General features: G+C 32.6%; 1 protein-coding gene across 2 annotated transcripts in view; it reads left to right on the top strand.

Annotated features, from left to right (window-relative positions):
* Positions 1–12,174, top strand: part of LOC141458682 (uncharacterized) — a 117,749-nt gene that overhangs the window by 72,786 nt on the left and 32,789 nt on the right. For both annotated transcript variants that reach the window (XM_074136988.1, XM_074136997.1), the window contains one exon: positions 5,658–5,838. In XM_074136988.1, the coding sequence (XP_073993089.1) occupies positions 5,658–5,838 (181 nt within the window). The remainder of the gene's footprint in view (positions 1–5,657; positions 5,839–12,174) is intronic.

Here is a 12,174-nt window from a genome sequence, read left to right as displayed (position 1 = left end):
TCATTTTCTGTTTTCTACATAAATTCATTGTAGTAATATTTACTAAGTAATAGCTGGAAATGTAATACATATTTACATATTTTCAACAATATTTTTGTAAAATTTAACCAGACTTTCCTTATCAGAGGAAATAAAGATTAAGAGGCATCACCCACCCCTCACTACAGGACATTCTATTGGCCACCAAGACTACAGGACAACCTTGAAGATGGGAAGGGTTTGGAACGATGTGTTTATACGTAATACTAAAACCAATATACTCTCATACCCTCAAAACATTGGTTCTGCAGATTTCCTCAAGGAGTTTGCTGCAGCGATTGAGGCAAGGAGTTCAACAAAAAAGTTGATAATTTTAATTTTTTTTTTTTAATGATTTAAGGCGCGTCAACATCTAAGGTTATTGGTTATTGGCGCCCGGAGCTTTTTTCAGTGCACTGCCGGCCTCCGGACAGTGTTCTCTCGTTACAGACAACACTGTCCATCACCGGACAGTGAGCTGTAAGAAGCTCCTAGGAAGAGAAAATCTGAGGGTAAGCAGCTGATTCGAACCCGGGACCTCCGCGTGGGAGTTCAGAACGCTAACCGCATAGCTAATCCCTTCCCTATTATTATTATTATTATTTTTGTAAGGAAAATGATTATTCAGAAAATTAACTTTTTGCGAATAAAATTATTTCATTGTTAGTGGCAGGCTCATGCTACCTCTTCCAAATCCTAAAATCAAGTAAAATAATAAGTAATAATAAAGTACAATAATTCAGTCTTATTTTGTTTTACCAAGCTGTGCAAGCACAACCTGGGGCCTATGTCATCTTCAGAGCTTACACTGATTACTTAGCCAATTGGTTTTGATTACGTAGTAATCAAAAAAGCATACACTGTAAATGGTTTAAAAACTGTGCCACAAAGTTTATCTGTTTGCTTCTTTGGTTATATTTGGGAATTCGAAACAAATACAAATTTAGATGTACTTACATTATATATGGTAGATATAGAAGTAACGTTTTTGGAGCGAATAAAGGAAAATATTTACATTAATTTTTATTTAAATTATTTTTTAACGTTAAAAATGATGGAAACTTACGTTGTATCTACTAATAATTAATTTTAAGTAATGATTTTCTAACATTTTAAAAATTAAAATATGAGACAAACTTTCTCAGCTACGCTAACTTGGTGCCTAGCTGGACTTCCTATATCTTACAACACGTCTGAACAAATCTGAACAGAGTTCTAGTAGGAAAGTGGAAATACTTAGTGAGCGAGCATGCCTAAGTAGAAAATGTTTAACTTTTACAAAAAAATGATTAATTTGGAAATAAGTGAATTTATTAATGAGCAGTTTATGATTAATTCCAAGTGGATAAGGCAGGAGAATATATAATATGTTTAAAAAAATTGTTTTTGAAATTAATAAATAACGGAAAAGATACGCTCTCTGGACTAGGAAGCAGGAAGTCACGACTTTAAATCCGGATGTCTATCTTTAAATTTTCTCTCCCTTTTTAGGAGCCTTAGCAATTCACCAATCCGATAAGAAACGATGTTGTATAATAGAAGAGACAGGAGCGTACCTTTAGAAATTAACGCGCCTTAAATAAATATACAGAAAATCTATCAAGTCCAAAAGAAAGTGCAATAATTTGTACTTTCAAATGATATTCATGAGAACTCTAAGCTGTTAGATTAAATATTTAAATTCCGTAACTTCATGAAGAACGTCATTCTTATAGAAATTTTTTTTTTTTTTAGAACCAGAAACTTTTACTTTTATTTAACAAAAATCAATGATCCGGTTGTACCTTAAATTATGACTATATTTTGGGACGCATATTTTATTTTGAAGGACGAGGACCCAGCGTGTATCCCAGCTTAACAATGTTCCCACAGACACACTAGAACTCACACAATTCTCAAATGCAAACCATATTCAAGTACTATTAACTCACTCCAGTTCATTTATTTTTAGAAAGCTCTAATTTATTTATTTTATTTTTCACTTGCAATACTATCAACGAAATAGAACTGAGGAAGAAATACGATGAAAGATAAATTTGAGAAAGAAATAAAGATCTTGGAAACTTAACGTGGACAAGTTGTCGTAATAAATAGCTGTGCCTTTTTTAAAATAAAACTAAACACTTGAGAGTGTTTATTACGGTTGTGCTCAAAGGGGAAATCAATTTTACCTCGATTTCATTGTTTACGGAAAATTTGTCTTACTTTTGTAAAATAATTTACAAGTTTTATACATATATAATATATTATATAAACTACGATAATAATAATAAATTATAAAAGTATTTTTTATTTCATTTTTTGTCCTTTTTCTTTTTAATTGTGACAGCTAGTTTCATTGCGAAAATTTTAAAACTCTATAGTAAACTAATAATCTAAACTATGATTGGTTATGTTGCTATTCTTTTTAGTTCTCATACATTTTGGCCCAAATTTTACAAATAAGTTCCACAAAATAAACATTTATAGAACGAAATCAACAGAAATTAATTGATTACTTTTGCCGTTTGTTGCTTGGGATTGTGTGAAGATACTCGGAATCCAAAAACGAGTAAAAAAATTGTATTATTTTGGGAATAACTCTTGCGATTCAGAAAAACACAGTTGGTTCATTATATCTGATGTGGGCCCGAGCGGTCCTTGTGCCATTGTCTTCGTGTATAATATTATGATTCATCACATTGTGGTATTACTTATTATTGCGATATTACCATTTTTATGATAAAAAGGTTATTGCGTCATTATATCTAATTTAAAAAATATTCCCTAATTCCAAATCTTAAATTTATAAAGTTTGATTCGCTACTTTAAGTAGTTCATTTAGCCAAATATTACGGTACTCTGTTCTCAAAATTAATTTGAGATGCAGCCACTTTTGGTCACATTCATATAATTTTGGCTAATTATAAGCTCGAGCTGTCTGATATAGCTTGTCTTAATTCAATGTTTTGGGTGTAGTCCAAGTAAGAAGTGTGCCCTCAAGTTGTAAACCAAGATATTTTCCTTAGAATTTCACTCTTCCATTTTACTTCACTTTTGTTAATTTTGGAAGTTATAGAAAGTGCCTTGCCAAAAGCGTAAAAATGCAGGCCAAAGCTTGCGAAATTTGCATGTTTAAAACAATCTTTTGTTAGTTTGCTTATTGATATTTGTGTTTCAATTTGGTATTATTACTTTGAAGAGTTCTCTTTAAAAAAATAAACCTACAGAAGTAGAATATGGCCTGCGTAAATTGCTAGTATTGTATTGATTACGTCGTGCTGTAGATGGTAAATAGGTTTGGACAGAAACTTCCCAATCCTTGAATCCTGTGCTGATATCTCTTCATGTTCTAGGATGGAATATTGTATTTCCAATATTCTGTCTTTTAGAAATGTACTTAGTATTGCTTAAGAGTTGACAGGTGTTTGGATTAGAGTTTAGTTTTGTAGCGAAGTCCGTCATGTCACTGATGAAAGAGAGAAAAAAGAAATAAATTCAAGGAATTTGTAAATGTGCATTGATGTGTAAGACGAAAAGCTCAGATGAGGATGTTGAAGCTTCACCTTCCATTGGTCACTATAAAAGAACCCGGACTAGCGCAAACATCATTCAGTCTAGTGTAACCCTAGAGATCAGCATAACCATTTAGTTTGAGCATTCATTCGATCATTATTATTCGATCAGTCTACCCTCGGTCAGCAGCATTCAAGTTTCAACGTTATCCTTAGTTCGTCCACCATTTAGTGGAACTTTTTTTAAATAGTTACCCTAGTTTGTGTGCTTGAAATAATGTCTCTCTTATTTTATAGTTAGTGGTAACGCGGGCCATTAAATTATATTGGTGATTCTTTCTTATTCCTACTTAGCCGTCTATCATCTATAACATTTATAATCTATTTATATTAAATAAATATATCCACTCAGTATTTATACAAGGTAATTAATGCGCATGATTGCTTCTTCGACAACATTCATCATTCAATTACACCATTTCACACTAGCAAATCGTATGTTGAAACTATTTCTAGTCGCAAAACCGTCGAGTAGTGCATCAGTCCGAATCAGTTTACAATTTTTTTAGTACTAAGTCAAAACCAATTAGTAATTTTATATTTTATTTGTAGTTGCATCAATATGAACTTTTCATGTTGGTTTTTGATAGGGCAGTAAGGACAGTATCTCGTTAGCTCGGGTTTTGGTTTTCCAACAAAAAGAAACTAAAATCGCTGGATTTTTCTAGCACTTAAGTATCCAACATGTAAAGAGCAGTTGTCCAAGTTAGTAATTAAGTGGTTCCTTGGTCAGACAAGTTTTTGATTACTAAATTTGAAATTAACTTGTCCCCAGCAGTTAGTTTGTTTGCTAATGTAGAAGAATAGCTTCTTTTTTTTATAAAACTCAATAGGCATGATAGGATATATTTTGGGTTTCTGAATATATAATGTGTTTGAGGCAGTAAGTTGGTGACGAGTTGTTCAATTAGTTTGGTCCAGGACGTCTAGGAATTAGTTTGCTGTGTGTTCTGTAAGAATTTCAGATTTTTTGGGTCAAATGTAGCATGTTGAAGTACGTATGTTATTTAGAGTGGGCAGTAGATTGTAGTTGCTATCCAAAGGTATAAGCAGTTAGGCGAAAGCATTTTTAAGTATTAAGATCGTTTCCGGGAAAAGCTAATAAGGAAGACCTAGACATTGTAAGAAGGGGATGATACATCTACTAAACCACATAGGGGTTTCAACTCCCATATTGTGGCAACACGAGCCTAGTTTCCTTAAGGCTTACTCTAATGATCTGTTATGCCTACGGTGACCATATGTTCTTTATTTAAGAGGACAGTCTTTGATTTCGCTGTTCTGTCCTCTAAATTTATTTATTTTCTAAAACAGGCCATTTGTTCTTTATTTTGTAAAGTCCTCGCAAAGCTTAAAAATATTTGAATATTTTCATTGGTAAATAATATGTGGACGAATGAAAAAACCCAGTTAAAGGTTAAAGCACATTAGAAGCATGTATTTCTGTCAAATACTATTTCCAAATCAACTGTATGGAATTTATGACTTTTAGAGGTAGGAAAAGTTAGTCTCTCGCCTCATTTCTTTGTTAACTTCTCTTTTACCCAGAATTGTGCACTAGGCCTTACAATTTTTCCGATAGTTTTGTAAAGCGGCCTGGATTCATCTACGCGTCTGGCCGAATCCATATTGAAAAACAACTTTAGCGTCCGGAATTACCTCACCTGTTTCTTAATTATTAGATGAGAAGCATCATCAGCTGTGAATACTCTTATGCAGACACCTGTTGATGATAAACAACACCTACTTAGTGTACTCGCGTATGTTCTCGCTGGCTTGTCTTATTGATCTGTTCTACCGCAGTGTTACTTCTTTCAGAAGCATAAAGAAACTGAATGACGCATCACTGCCTGGAATCACTTGGCCAATAAAAAAAAAAGAGAATGTGTAACAGAAATATTGTTGCTATAAGTTCAAGGTAAACATTTTTAATGTTCCAATTGAATGATATTGAGGTTATCGGAGAGGATCAACGACCAACCTTATACTAACAGTACAACTATTGTTATTAAACACATAGGAGTTTTCATGATGTATCAGTTTTGCACAATTATATACAACATTGATACTTTGGTTTTTACGCAGATGTGGTGTGTAGCGTTACTGTGGGCGGCCGTGGCTGAAGCTAGCCGAGGACCCAACACTCTCGGACAGCCTGAGTATGCACTAACTATTGGCATGCCATCCGATGTTGACAGCTATAATCATCTCTCACCGATGCCATTCAGCAGTGGTACATATCACTTTGTGTCTTCTACATTTCCAGGTAGATATGTTTATCTGTTTATTGTCTTTGTAACAGGGCTCAACATAATCAGAGCCCTAATCAGCAAAATTATTTTTTATTATAAATATTTTTGATTTATGGCTTTTAGATGAACTTATGATATGAGAATGATTATGTTATGAATTCATACCAACCGGGAAGGCTTTTCTACTCAAGCTAATTATGTTAACAGATCCTCCATGGTTTTCCAACTTGGGGCTTATCAACCGACTTTTAGGTTTCTCATTAGAAAGTTTTTTTTAAACTTACCTTTGTTTGGAAAAAACATCTCTCTTAGAAAAATTTGTTACTATTGGATACGTTAAACTTTTCTACGTTAAAATCTACTTCTGGAAATATATATTCTTCAAGGCGTAGCGAACATCTGGCTCTGACTTTAATCTTGACGGATCTGGCACCTACAGTTGGGCTAAACTAAATCGTTACCTCAAGAGATAATTGATTGAATTTAGATTTGGTAGCATAGAATTTTCAGCTGACTTCTCTTTTCACAATAACACAAATTTTGAAGTCAGCCTTCAGGAGTCTCTTCTTCAATTGAAAAAAGGTTTACAGTTTATAAAAGGCTAATCTTTGCCACGTAGTCTTCTTAAAAAATCTTAAAAGTCTTCTTAAAAGCTCAGAAATGTAGATTATCTATTTTTGATGAAGAGCTGCGACATTAGCATTTTCTATTTGCACAGTTCAGAATTTCAGAATGCTGATATTTAATATAAATAGAGAGTTTGAACAACATCTGCAAATGGAAGTTCAGAAATGTTTGACACAATGTTTGGTGAAATATGGAATAAGAGATATTCACTAGTACTGGACTGTCTCTATCACACATCTTTAATTATCATCCTTGACTCCTCTGCCGTCAGACGCCACGCAGGCTAGTTGATCTCCCCCCGCCACTCGTTGCGTGGCGGCCATTATTGCGTTTCAGCTACCACTATCCTCAAAAACCTCGATTTTTTCTCGTAGTCTATTCTGATTGAATTAATAGTACTTCTTGATTAATATTTCTAAAATAAAATTTATCTTATATATGTAAGTATACTAAAGCCAGTCTGGGCTTATGGCATCGAACTGTGGGGTTCAACCAAACGCTCAAATCTGCAAAGGATTCAGTCCTTGCAATCTAAAATTCTTCGCTCTATAGTAAACGCTCCTTTCTACGTCACCAATCAAACCATTCACACAGACTTGAACATTCCTTTCGTCACACAAGTTGCAAAAACACGTTACAGAAATTTCCATCTTAACATTCAAACACATCACAATCCACTGGTACAACATCTATCTTCAAGAACATTTCCAGACAACACTTCCAGACGTCTTAAAAGACAGTGGCCACGCGATCTCCTCTCTGATGAAGAAAGTCAGTAGAATTTAGAATGTTTTTGGAGTGTTGCCGCTGGGTAACTTCTCCACTCTGATATGTGTTTGTTATTTATTGTTATCATCGTTGCTTTTAACGCAAAATGCGTTGATTGTAACTAAATAAATGATTAAAAAAAAAAATTGTAGATTAATTGGATCCCTTAAAAAAATTTCTTTTAGCAAAGTTAGACATCATAAAATCCGTCTTAAATTAATCTCTGGAACAATCAGTATAATTTTCACTTAAAACCCATCAACTACAACCTGATTTCTAAAATCAAAAGCGAACTCATTCACTATATTGATGTGACAACATCAGCAGCACATGATGCATACACTATTACAAAGTTATTATGCATTAAATGTTATGAGTGTTGAAGCTTTGCTAAACTTCTTTGCTAAATTTGATATCGTGCTTCATTGTTATATTTGACATTAAATGAAGCCCTTAGAAATGGTCGGAAAAGGTGGGAATTATGACCCATAACAGTTTTAATTACGTTTCTTGATGTCATCTGAAGTAAGACCTTCTGGTAAATACTCCTTGATATGAATAAAATATTATAAAGTAATTAGAAATAAAAACAATACTAATTAAGAAAAGAAAAAGTGAACAAATTTTAAGTGTATCAAGTGCAAATTTTAGATTCAAAAAGAATATTAAGGATCTGTAATGATCAAAACAATATCGTTTTCTAGATGACTTATGGGCTCAGTAATCTCTTTTCTCAGCGGGGAGCGGACGAGTCCCCGCACAGGGCACAGGAACACATTACACATTCCTCTATATGCAAACAACTCAGCTGCGCTAGCAGCAATGACACTCCTTACATTGATAAAACTGTAAAAATTCTTAAAAAACACGAAGGTTTAAGCTCTAAATTGCCTTAGATATCTAAAGAATGATATATCTAAGTATCCTCAAATCAATGAGGGCTTACAAAGCAAAGTGGGGTTCAGCCAACCCTGCAAACATACGGACTGTACAGGCATTCCAATCAAAACTACTCCGACAGATAGCTGACGCTCCTTCTACGTGACTAACCTCACTCTTCACAACGACCTCAACGTCAGATTCGTACAAAAACTTGCCAAGAAAAAAAATATCTCTCCCATTGTCCTAATCCTTTTGTATATATCTCGCCTTTACTGTCTTTTCTGATAATCCAACTCGCCGACCTCTGTAGAAATATTTACTACCTAAGAGATAATAATACAGTTGTATTAATTTTTCTGATAACAATTGGAACACTCTGCTCCTTTTAAGTTTTAATATTACATAAAACGTGCGGATCGAGACACACTGGTCACATATTCTACTCACCTTCAACCACACAATCAGTTGTTCTCGGCACAGAATTTATAAGTATAATAATTTTTATCTCTTGAGAAACTTTGCCATTGTAAATTATCGTCTCTTGAACTGGTCTAATCGTCTAGTGGGAGAAGTGGAAGGAATTAAGGAAGATACTTCAGAGACACGTACAGAAGAGTATACTTATTAAAGATACCCAGGCTAGACGTCACTCTTAGCACCAATTTAAAAGAATGTCAAATCCAAACTTTCTCTGAATCATCAAATGGAACAAGAAAGATCTAAGGTATACTGTATCGCTGATTACTGGTCATGCACCAGACTATTGGCTCACCATTTTCTCAAAATATGAGCGTAATTCAGCGGGTTCAGTATCAACATTTGGAATTGATTAGTGTGCACTGGCGGTGGCGCACTATTTTGAAGAATGTCCGCCTCTTAAACAATACAGATTAAAGGAATTGTGAGTGGAGCTAATCCAAAGAGACATGTTCATAAACCTGCCTCTTTGTGAAGGGAAATAATGGTGTGTTCAAGATCTACTGCCACATTTCTGTTGTTTATCTATTATTATTAGAATTATTATTATTAATTTATTTTTTTTAATTTTGCGGCACGCCAACATTTGAGGTCATTGTCGCCCGAAGCTTTTTTCAGTGCAGTGCCGGTCTCTGGAAAATGTTCTCTCGTTACAGGCAACACTGCCCTCCATCGGACAGTGCCTTTTCAAGGGTTATTTTCTTTTTATATTTAACATCGCATTTATTCTTCACCATTTTAACATTTAATTCAATAATTCCCGCTGACTGCAGCCTCAAAACTAGTGTGATCTTTTAATTAATTATTATAATGCTTATTGACATTCTCTTTGGTCAATTAATTGGAATAATCTTTATAATAATTTGTTTTATTAATTAATGATTCAGCAAATACAACATGAAACAGAGATATTACAGTGGATGTCAAATTTCAACGTCAAACTGACAAATTAACTTTTCACGATGGATGAAATTCGGAGAAAAAAAGTGCTATGACTAATTTGACGGATAAAATTTAAGATACCAATAAAATAAACGTTGCGGTGAACTATATGTACTTTAAAATGACTGGAAAACAAATTATATTGATTCCAAATTGAAGTCAACTTGAAATTAGTGCTACCAATCTGTGTAGCATATCCTGGGAATTGGTCTCATTATTATTATTTTTTTTAACTAACAAAAAATAGACATAATATTGTATTTATTAATATTTGGTGTAGTGGGAAATTGAGTAAAGTAAGGTAATATTCGTGTTAATATGAGAACACGAGTATGAGCTTACAAGAATTAATGTTAATAACTTTTAAATGCTCTCCGGGAAATTGAGTTTATTTTGTGAGGCAAAAAGTAACTAACTAACCTACTCGTATAAAATTCTTTGATCTTTTTTAAATTACTTCTTTTTATCATATTTGTACTACAAATTAAGTTAATTTTTATTTCTTTGATTTATTACAAGAATTAGGTAAACGGGAGTTACTCTAACTATCTTTGTAATTGAGACGCCAGATTATTGATGAAAAATTATGTGAATAATATCTCACAAATTAATGATTTATATATGTGCAAATTTTTTCTTAATATTAACAAAATTTTAATGAAAATAGTGCTCTTAAAATGCCTACCTACGCAAAAAGACGGCCAAAACAATATTTTAGCAGTGAGCTCTGGAGCAAAAGGGAAGGAATTGGTTACTTTCATATTGTTTAAAAAAAGAACAACAACAAATCGTTATCTATATTTTTAAAATTAATATGTTAATTACTTGATAAACATGGTTGATAGCTTAAATAGCATAGATTAAAAAAAAAATAATAATAAAAAATAAAAGAACAAATTTTATGATTAATTTTTTGGATAAAAATAGAGATGATGTAGTACATGATGTAAGAGAATTATCGATATTTAAAGAAATTAATTTTTATAACTAGAAATGGACAGGGCTGGTCCTGATTATTCTTTTTGAGTATCCAATGCCGAAAACATAATTTTCTCAAGTTGTATTTCTCTCTAATTGGTAGAACTAGGTTATATCAACTCTCCTTATAAACCTGTACAGAACAGAAGACAATTGGTGTAAATACTTCCACGGCTTTCTTATCATACAATTCACTGATGCAAGTTGTAATAATGCATTAAAGTAAAAAAACTTGAGGTAGACTAGCCGAGCAATTAGAGCCGAGAACCGCAAACCTATGAGAATGGTAGTACTGGGTTTGATGACCGGTTTAGGCCCTGGCTTTTATTTAATTCAACTCAAAATTTCAGAAACACATTTAACTTTATTTGTAACGCAAGAGGCAGGATCGTACTCAGAATTAGTTCTTTAGAGCGAAGCCTATCAACTCTTCTCTTACGAGATGTACCTTTAATCAATTAGTATCAAAAAATGTTTTAAATAAAAATTATAAATCGTATATTCAATTACTTCAAACCTTTATTTATTATAAAATAATAATTACTTTAATCAAAGAATGAACTTAAACCGACGATTTTTATTTTAAAAAAAAATAAATAAATAAAATAAACAAAATCATTGATGTAGGTTGGTGTAAGCATTTTTTTAAAAAGTGTTTGAATTTTTTTAGCCTCATAATTTTTTTTATTTTTTATAATGTTTTCTTTTTAACCTGTTTTAACTGTCCTTTTAATTAATAGTTTGATTATTATAGATTATTAGATATTACAGTCAATCTACAATGCTACTTGAACAAATATTTTGTAGGTGAAAACAGCCAGCACAAGGGTCTGTGACATCTAATAAATTCTAAAAAATGTGATGGAAAAGTTAATGCAGCAAAATTACTTAACTTATATCAACTAAGCATGAATGAAATGTTAGGTACAAGCTGATTTGTGTACCTTTTGGCGTTTAATCAACCCTTATACTTAACATTTTAAACTGTAAGTTTTTGTTAAGGAGTTATTCTAATATTTCCGCTTGTGGAATTTTCTTCATTCTCGGAATGTTAGCAGCACAATTTAACTCTCCTTAATATTGTATGAGGCCTTGTTCAGTAAATTACACTGAAATAAAACTTTAGAGGCGCCCATTTTTCTGGCTGCCGGGAATGCTCTTAGTCGAATTTCTACAGAAATGTATCAAACAAAATTGTTTCTCAAATAAATCTCAAAAAATTGAAAAATACAATTTACAATAAAGGGGTACTTTTGTTAGATCAATTTAATTGCTTAGTTATGGTTGGGTCATGTCGTGAAACTAAAACGAAATTACTGTATTAGCACTCTATGATTTTCAGCATTTTAATCAGTTCAAACACAAACATGTTATTAAAAAAAAACATTTTTTTTGGACTCAAGGGATTCTCAGGAAAGCGGACATTCTAGGAAAAACTCGGCATCTAAATTTGTATATGATCATAAAACTTAAAAAAATAAATACAAATTTTGAGAAAATTTAGACAAAAATAGTAATTAGGGTTTTGGGTAATCGATTTTTCTAACTCGGAATTTTGTATTTTATTGTTATCTTTACTTAAATGTGGGAATTGGAATCGGATCGTTTAACATTTGAAACTAACGAACCTAACTTTTGATATTTTAATTTATGGAATTCGCAATTGCACCATGTTT

This window comes from Rhodnius prolixus, unplaced genomic scaffold (assembly GCF_049639745.1).
Source record: "Rhodnius prolixus isolate KJV_2025 unplaced genomic scaffold, Rpr scaffold_1, whole genome shotgun sequence".
NCBI lineage: Eukaryota > Metazoa > Arthropoda > Insecta > Hemiptera > Reduviidae > Rhodnius > Rhodnius prolixus.
Note: the sequence above shows the minus strand (reverse complement) of the source record. Positions and strands in the feature narration are given on the sequence as shown.